This window comes from Nuphar pumila, chromosome 7, assembly GCF_984573655.1.
Source record: "Nuphar pumila chromosome 7, dmNupPumi1.hap1.1, whole genome shotgun sequence".
NCBI classification, from domain to species: Eukaryota; Viridiplantae; Streptophyta; class Magnoliopsida; order Nymphaeales; family Nymphaeaceae; genus Nuphar; species Nuphar pumila.
This window is the reverse complement of record NC_143255.1, coordinates 101,742,592-101,751,694: the sequence shown is the minus strand read 5'-3', so window position 1 is coordinate 101,751,694 and position 9,103 is coordinate 101,742,592. Positions and strand designations below refer to the sequence as shown.

The following is a 9,103-nucleotide window of genomic DNA, read 5'->3' as shown; positions in this document are numbered from 1 at the left end:
TTGTTCACTTTTGAGAAACTAAGGGCTAATCGAAACATTGGGCGCTTGGGTTTACCTGTTTTCAGGTACAGAGATAACCATGCATATTGACTTTGTGGACTGATGGGCCCCACCTAAAACATTGAGGGACCCTTAGTGGATCTGGTGCAGACAACTGGGCCCAAGTCCGGTCTTAAACCGACGAGACATGGTCCAGGTCCAACTTTATCAAGCAAATATCTTTACTGCCCCCACTACTTATCTTATGGAACCAAGCTAAACACGGATCGGATCTTGAGGGTTCAGATCTATAACCAGGTTGTAGGACCAAGGTTCGAAAGTTGTCATACCCACAGAAAAAGCAGCCAAATTCTTGTGAGAAATTGAGATTTTTGGTTTTTTCTCGCCTTTTGATCTGGACAATTTTATCTAATTAATTAATTATTTAATTGAAAATGTGTAAAAAGAATAAATGTTAAAAATATATAAATAACAAAAGAGACTGTTTTTAATCCAAAAATAGCTGATAAAAACACAACTGTCATGACAAAATTCTGAGTTTAAAAAACAAAAAATATTGTGATATTTCAAAATATCTTGAACATTTTATATAGCTGACAAGATATCTTGATATTGTTGCCGTATTTTTGAAGATATCATGATGTTTGTAACACTCAGCATCAAACGGGTCGGGTCCAGGAAAAATTTGCAAACACGGTCTAGGAAGGCGTTACAAAAACGGATTGGGCTTGAGTTTGAGATGATCCAGGTTGGGATCCAACTCGAAACGGTTAAGTGGTTGTGGATCGGATCAGGACTTCACTGAAGGGATACGTATGGAATTTTCAAAAAAAACAAGGGGTTTGGTTAGAGGGGGGCGGGGTCTGCCACGTGTCCAGCCAGAAGCGATCAATGATGAGGGTAGGAAGCGGCAGTTAAAATGGGTGGATGCGAAAAGGAAGGGTGGCGGCACGCACGGCAAAATTATTCAATAAAATATTATTTTAACAAAAAATAAAAGCTCAAAATTTACCAAGAAGGGAAAACACAGGAAGCCATCCTTGCCGGAAAATCAGAAGAAATTTCGCTTCGTTTTCATTGGTACTGTTCTCTTCGAATTTTCAGATCATTGGTTGGTGTCTCAGGATCTACATCCGTGGGTTTTCTTGTCTGAATTTTGATTGTTTTGGAGGTATTTGGTTAAGATTTGTACTTGCGTTTGGGATTTTGGGGATTTGGTTTTAGTTTATGTTTTTTGACATCTTGTGGTTCTTGTGGGGTAGTTTGATTGTGGGAAAGTTTGGATTTGTCTGAATTCTGGATTTTCTTTGGGTTTTCATGGTTGGATTCGGTTGGTTTGATGATAATTTTGCTGGGTTCTTGTAATTGGTAGATTTTTTGGTCACGAGGGGAGTTTTTTTTTTTGCTGAATTGGGGTATTTGGTTTGTGTTCAATTGGTTTTTATTCCTGTATTTGGAAGTTCTTTCTGGTTCTTCCTCTAGTGCTGGAGCAGCTTGGTTCTTTGGATTAGGAACTTGGTGGGTATTTGGAGATCTTGAGGAATTTGGGTTTGTTGGCGAGTTGGTGAAATTTTGATTTGATTGCTATACACTGCTGTGCGGAATTTGGCTGAGTTTTGGTTGAATCCGGACCAAGTGTTGGTTGGATCTGTTTGTTGTTAACACCATTTCTAGGGTTTATCTTTTTTATTTGGCATCTGTTGAAGCTTGAAGAGAAGCGGAATATCTTCAGCAGATTGAGTTTCTGTGGTATTCAAATTTGTTCGCATTTTTCGTAACCCAGGGTGAGGAGGAATTTATGTTTGGGAGAGAGAAATGGCTGCTGGTGCTGGTCTGTCACCACCTTTAACGGTTTTGGAAAGTGGGTATGGCAAAGAGAATGGACCTTTTATGGAAGATTCGAATTCGAATAATCAGGAAACTGTGAGGCAATCAAAGGCTGGAAAGCCACCCCGCTGTCTTCCGGCCATCCGGCATTGCGTGAGCACTGCCCGCCTGACTAGTTCAGCTGACTTGGTAAGTATTTGTATGCTCTTATTTCCTGATATGTTTGATCTGAACTGCTTCAGGATTATATCTCTCATTAGATTAGTTACTATTTCTATCGGATGGATTGCATATTTAAATTTTCAATATATACTTCTCCTGGTATTGATATCTTCTTAGCTATTCATCGCTGCTTATTGGTGTTTATAATTATTTAATGGAACAGGGAACTAATCCAGTTTCCTTTTCCTGCACCGTTTTCCTAAACTTCTCTTTATCTACCCAGGAAATATGTATGTATTTTTTCCCTTAACTTTGTCTCGAATTCAAATTGAATCCTGTTGGACAGATTCAAATTAGGCTCTGAATCCAGTAAAGAAATGTCATTCAATAACAGATGTTGTCAAGGGCCAATAGCAGTGATAGATAACATCCACATTCTCAATCGGCCTCTTATTCCTCTGACTTCTGGTCCTCCAGATACAGTAATGATGGGCTCCTTTATGAATTGTTGTTGAAGGGTTGGATCTTTAAGAGAGTTTTCAATGTATTATCAGCCTTCCCACACCCCTGTGATCTTCTTCCCACTTTTTTTTAAACTATGGGCTATATGGATCCCAAATACTCTTCATTTTCTCAGAGTGCTATACAATTTGTTATTCACATTCAAATCCTTGTAAAAGAAATTGTGAAAATTCCAGGAAATGCTTAAGCCTATATCTCTCTTTATAATGCTTTTCTAAGGCACTATAAATAAATTGAAGGACAAGCCTCATATCAATTCTACTATTTCTTCTGATATTGATTTGGAAATTCCAGACATGCTTCGCCAACTCTACTAGTGATGAGAAGAGTTGTGGATTGACTGCATTCCTTTTTCTGGTTTAAATTTATCATCTTGGTTATATTTTAAAGGACTTTGTGCTTGCTTTGGTTTTCTTTCTTATTTTCTGAGGCATAGGTTGGATATTAATGCTTTTCCTCTTTCTATTCACTTATTTGGTTCATGTAATTGTCTTTGAGACTGAACTTTTGTGGTTTGAGGAAAATAAAAAAATTTCCTAAGATGGATATATACTAAATAGACACGAATAAAAGAAGAATATTAAGCTTGCTAAAATCAGAACCTCAAATGATTAAATAGAAGTTTGGCAGCTTTTATGCTCCCAGTAGAGAGTAACTTAATGGGTTCCATTTTATGATTTACTGTTGGCAAGCACTGAGATTTACATGTTTTCACTTTAAGTAGATGCAACTGGTACTATCAATGGTCTATGTCACATGGATACGGATGCTGAAGGGGGATACACTTGGTAAATCATTTTAAAAAATTAGGACATGGGGATATGGCTGTACACACATATAGATGTATGTGTAAAATAACAATTATAAATCACTATAATTATGAACATCAAATAATGAAAACTAAGTTGAAACTGAAATGTGATGTAATTGATGAAAAATTTTAAAAGAAAAAGAACTCAAGTGAATATGAAATAAGCTATGTCACATAGTGCGGGTGCGGGTACGCGTGCAGATGCGGCGATGCGGCACTTTAAAAAAACTTGGGTGCGAGGGTGCGGGGAAGATATATATATAATTTTTAACAGTTTTAAGTTAACACTATGTGTATTTCTGTGCATTTATGTATTTATATATATATATATATATATATATATATATATATATATATATATATAATATAAAAAAAATGGACTTGATTAGGGTTAACTGAATCTACTTTTGGATAGAAATGGACCTCAATGTGGTTGACTTCACCTAACACAAAGGAAGTTGTGTCCAAGTGTCGCACCCGCCTAGGTGCGGGTGTGACGCGGGTGCGGTGCCCTGTTAGAAGAGTCCGTGTGACATAAGAAATAAGTAAATAGGATTATAAAAAGAAAGATAAAGTTAATGATGCAATGCTCGCTATGCATGAAACTGGTTTTACTGTGTCCATGAAGTGTCGTATCCAGTGTTGTAAGTATTGTAGCCTATCATATGATAGGCTATGATACATATCGTCTCTATGGGGTGTTCCGATATGATACACACATGCATCTCGATACAGGTGTGTATCTTACAATATACTCCTGTATCTTACAAAACACTCTGATATGGGGCGTATCTTAAGATACACTATAAATGCAGTTTAAGCGCACTCATTCCAATTTTTTTTCGAAAACATATAAGGCCTCTTGGGGCTAGTTCATATTCATCCCTAAAGAGCTTAAGAGTGATTTAGGGAGATTTTTTGCAAAAAAAAGGAAGAAGAAGATGATGATGATACTCATAATTGACGTTATCTAATTCATTTTTGTTTGAATTTTGAAAATTTTTTGTTATGTAAAATTTTATGTATTGAAAAAACACTTTATGATTTTTTTTTGTTTATGTAAACACATTATTATGAATTTTGTGATTTATTAGCATAGATTCATTATCTAATATGCATATTATTTCATAGTTTGCATTTTTCTTGTAAGATATGCATGCCATTTATAGCATATTATCTTGATTATTGAATGTTCAATGTCTTATGCATGTCATTCATAGCACATAATTGTTTTGATATGTGACATTATAGTTTTATCTTATACAATTCATCATTGTTTCTTGTGTTATAATTTTTTTAGATTTTTTTCTGATTTTTTTTTATTTAAAACATACGATTTTTTACAATACGATATGTATCTTACTTTGGGCCTGACCGATACAGGTTGTGATATGTTTTTTACAACCTTGGTCGTATCACATCTATGAGGTGTCCAAGTGTCGTGTCGTATCGACACGAGATGCACATGCTAAGTGTAGTGCCCATGTGACGTAGTCCATGATATTTTAAGTGGGTGGTGTTGAATATTTTCCGGTGACACATTAACTGAATACTTTGATGAGAAGTTACAGTTATGTTCTGTTTCTATGAAAGTGATAAAGCATTTCTATGAATTACATATCCAGTTCCAGATCTTCCCCTCTTGTCAAATTATCTATAGCTATACTTGTCAACAATCAAACAAATAATTCAGATCATTTTCTTGCAGGATGCAGATGTTGGAAATTTGAGTTTGAAGTCACCATCTGATGAGAAGGGTGGTTTTCTACCTATATTTCGTTCTGGGAGCTGTAGTGAGGCAGGGCCAAAACCATATATGGAAGATGAGTATATCTGTATTGATAATTTAGTGGAGCATCTAGGAACTGCAGTGGACTGCCCATGCTCAGGTGCTTTCTATGGGGTGAGTTAATGTCATATTAGTTTTTCTTTTGCCAATAGCTGACATTGTTTGAATAATTGAATCAGAACAATAAGTCGTCTCTGAAATTTCATAAGGAGAAAAGGTATATTTGATTAACTTTAGAAGGATCCAGAACCAAGAAAGAAAAGGTACAAAATAGAATTTCTATTCATTAATATCTGATAGTATTAAGCTAAATACACAAATGAACGCATAAACCATCTTACTTGGATCTTTTAATTTTTTTTCCTGTTTTTTTCAAAGTCCATGTAACCTAAGAGGAAAGTGTCCAATGTAACAAATTGTAACTCTTGAACAACCTCTGGTGTTCCAATAAGGATGAGAGGCCTTAAGGGAAGATGTATGGGAGTTTAGGAAAGACTAGCATAATGACAAACATCTAGAATTGAGTGTATGCTTAGAAGAATGGTTCCAGAGTTTGATCTGATTCAATAGAAGTAAGATGACAAACAAAATTTGGATAATTTTGGATGAAGACTAATGTCTTCTATCAGTTTACCCCCTTTTTCTGCTGGGATTGGAAATCTCTACACTTCAAGAATATTCATGTAGATATCCTTGCTTTGAAGATGGAATGCACTTTTTCTGAATGGTCATATACCAAAGCCACAATCTGCTCTATAACATTATGTACATTTTGCAGTGAAGAAATATTTATCAAAAGGGTTATTCTTTCTTGGAATGCCTTTCCTCCTCTTTTGTTTCATGGGCGGCTTTAGAATTTTAGATAGGAAGGTTCAGCTCCTTACCCATGCATACGCATCACTTTAGTCCACCTTTACAATTATGCAGTCAAAGTGCTAGACACACTCATAGTCCTGTTCTGCAGTGAGCTATTTTTGTCTATGAAATTTCTGGTATTGAAAGAAAAATAGAACTTCCACATTCTTTAGGGGATAAATGGAGACGATGGTATTGGACTCTCAGAACATGAAGGCAGTTGAAGATTCAAAGAGAAGTCCCATTAACATATATAAAGGTCACTTTGGAACCTGCAAATCACAGTAGGAAATAGATGATTTAATAAAGGTCACTTTGGAACCTGCAAATGACAGTAGGAAAATAGGTGATTCTCTGACTTCTAAAATTGCAGTTTATCATGTTTATGTTAATAATTAGTTTCCGCAGGCTGACAATTATTTGCCTTAGATGGAGGCAATCCCACATCAATTTCTTCCTTCCTATCATGTTTAGTAATTTTAGAGAGCTTGGCTCAAACCATCTGGAACTGGTTAAGAACAGTTCCAGTTGGCTTAGGCATTGGCAAGATGATCCTTATCACATAAAATCTGAGGGAGGTCAGGCCTTTAATGTAACCACAAAATTGTGGTTCGTGTAAAGGTATCAGTCAACCACAAATTTTGGGACCTCTGAAAAACATTGTTTCTTAGAATGTGCAATAATAGCTGTCCATTGAATTGTTATTGTTGCCATCGTGACTTCATGGTAGGTGATGAAGATGGCAGTAAGTTTCCAAAAGGTGGATTCTCTCAATCTGCTGGCAGTTCACATGGTTGAAAAGTTATCACACATTTTGAGAAGGCAGAACCATTTCATCATCCTAATCATGCCAAGATGAAACCCTATGTTAACCCAGGACAAGTATAGAAAGGATGAGGGACTAAGTTAGAATGTGATGTCAAATCTTTTATATTGTAGCAGGCAACTAGAGTTTTACTGTTATCATATCATTTACTCGTGACAAAGCATCATCACTGTTTTGTGTATAACTGAAAGTTGTTTTCAATGATATAAAGAAAATTATTTAAGACCTAAGATAATTCCATTGACAACTTCCTCCACCCTAACACTTCCGATGAGTTTTTGCTGAACTAATGTATTTTCGGTTGTGATGATTATCCAACTGATTAACAATTGTTAGGGAACTTAAGATTGCTTGTGTGGCTTCATTCCCAGATTTCTAATGAAAAACCTTTTTTCAGAAACTTAAAATTAATCTTCTTGATTGCATGAATCTGCAAGGTCAGTGCATATCTGCTCATGTACATCTTTTTTTTAGTGATATTACTCATTTGGTTGCGTTGAAGTTTCCAACTGTGGGTTGGAAGGAAGAGGCACGAAGTGCACTTCCATCTCTGAAGAAATGATCTTCTATGCTAGCTTTTCATGAAGACACCTTATGAGCTGATGGGTTAACGCTTTGAGCCATGTTATTGGATAGCATCATTTCACTTGCATACCCATGGACCAAGATAAATACAATTTCTGTCAGTTGCTAAAGTGGAATCCTGATTGTGCATGTGGCACACATGCATACACATGCGCATGAGCATATTCCCTTCAGTGGATTGATTTTCTATCGGCAGTTTTAAACAACCACCCTCTGCAATTTTGACATGTTAGTCATGTGGGCAGGTATTTGATGGACACGGTGGTTCTGATGCAGCAGCTTTTATTCGAAAGAACATCCTCAGGTTTATAGTTGAGGATGCACAGTTCCCTACTTGTATAGATAAAGCTATTTGTAATGCATTTCTGAAAGCCGATCATGCATTGTTAGATGCCTTCTCTCTTGACGGTTCCTCCGGAACAACTGCACTGACTACACTCATCTTTGGAAGGTACAATCTCCTTGACATATAACTGATAAGTGCCAATGTTTTTCTCTCTACATACACCTGCATGGAAGCCATTTTATGGAGCCTATGGTTTTCCAATGAAACCAAAAGGTTTGTCTAACATTTGATCTATACCTCTGCTGTATAGGACCCTGCTTGTTGCCAATGCTGGTGACTGCCGAGCTGTGTTAGGGAGACGAGGTAGAGCTGTTGAATTGTCAAGAGATCACAAACCCAATTGCAGCATTGAAAAACAGAGAATAGAGAAGTTAGGTGGAACTGTTTATGATGGATATTTGAATGGTCAGTTGTCAGTTGCAAGGGCTCTAGGGGATTGGTATATGAAAGGCCCAAAAGGCTCCTTGTGCCCGCTCAGTGCAGAGCCCGAATTGCAAGAGGCCATACTCACAGATGAAGACGAGTTCTTGATAATAGGATGTGATGGACTTTGGGATGTGATGAGCAGCCAGTGTGCAGTAACAATAGCTAGGAAGGAGCTAATGCTACATAATGATCCAGAGAGATGCTCAAGGGAACTGGTGAGGGAAGCTCTGAAGCGTGATACATGCGACAACTTGACTGTAGTCGTCGTGTGTTTCTCAGCTGATCCGCCTCCTAGAGTTGAGATACCAAAACCACGAGTGAGGAGAAGTATATCAGCTGAGGGGTTGAATTTCCTCAAGGGAGTTTTGGACAGAAATGCTTAAAGAGATGACACACTGAAAACAGTTGAATTACTACTGCTTTCATTTCATTTATTTCCATTTTTAGTTATAAAATTTGAGTAAGGGGGATTGTGGATGGTGTCATCTCCTGCTCTTGCCTGGCTGACATTCAGCTCCAGTGGGAGTAAAATTTGTGGGATGTAATTTTTTCGGTCCAAATGCTTGTGGAAATAACCATTGTACATCTGAGGTTGCATTGTTGTATTAATAGGAAGCACCATCTTTTTTCTTTTTAAAAAACACTGCCATTTCTTTTACAGAAGGTGGTTTCATGTGCCCTTCTTCCTCCATCTTTTCACGTCAAAAAGTTATGGAAAGCATTTCAAATAGAAGAGAGGAACACAGCTTGAGATAATCAATGTTCTCTTCATTTTCAAAACCAAAACTCAGTAGTGCGGTTGGTTGGAAACTTGGAATTTGCTGTGTGTGTGTGTGTGTGCGAATGTGTGTGCAATATTTTGAGTTTGAAATATAAAGTCCCACAACCATCCGGTACCCCATGTAAAGCCATGACTGTTTTTTCATCATATACCTATTTGTTAATCCCTAGAAC

The 9,103-nt window shown here is 36.9% G+C and overlaps 1 protein-coding gene across 2 annotated transcripts; it reads left to right on the top strand.

Moving 5' to 3' along the window:
* Window positions 1-995: 995 nt before the first annotated feature.
* Window positions 996-8,880, top strand: LOC149832673 (putative protein phosphatase 2C 27). Of its 2 annotated transcripts, XM_090014640.1 has the most exons (5): window positions 1,019-1,080; window positions 1,784-2,016; window positions 5,031-5,225; window positions 7,623-7,828; window positions 7,974-8,880. In XM_090014640.1, exons 2-5 carry the CDS (start codon window positions 1,816-1,818, stop codon window positions 8,530-8,532), a joined length of 1,161 nt encoding a protein of 386 aa, XP_089870766.1. In that variant the 5' UTR covers window positions 1,019-1,080; window positions 1,784-1,815; the 3' UTR covers window positions 8,533-8,880. The 2 variants fall into 2 exon arrangements, with proteins under 2 accessions (XP_089870765.1, XP_089870766.1); XM_090014639.1 differs by having other exon boundaries at window positions 996-2,016.
* Window positions 8,881-9,103: the final 223 nt, after the last annotated feature.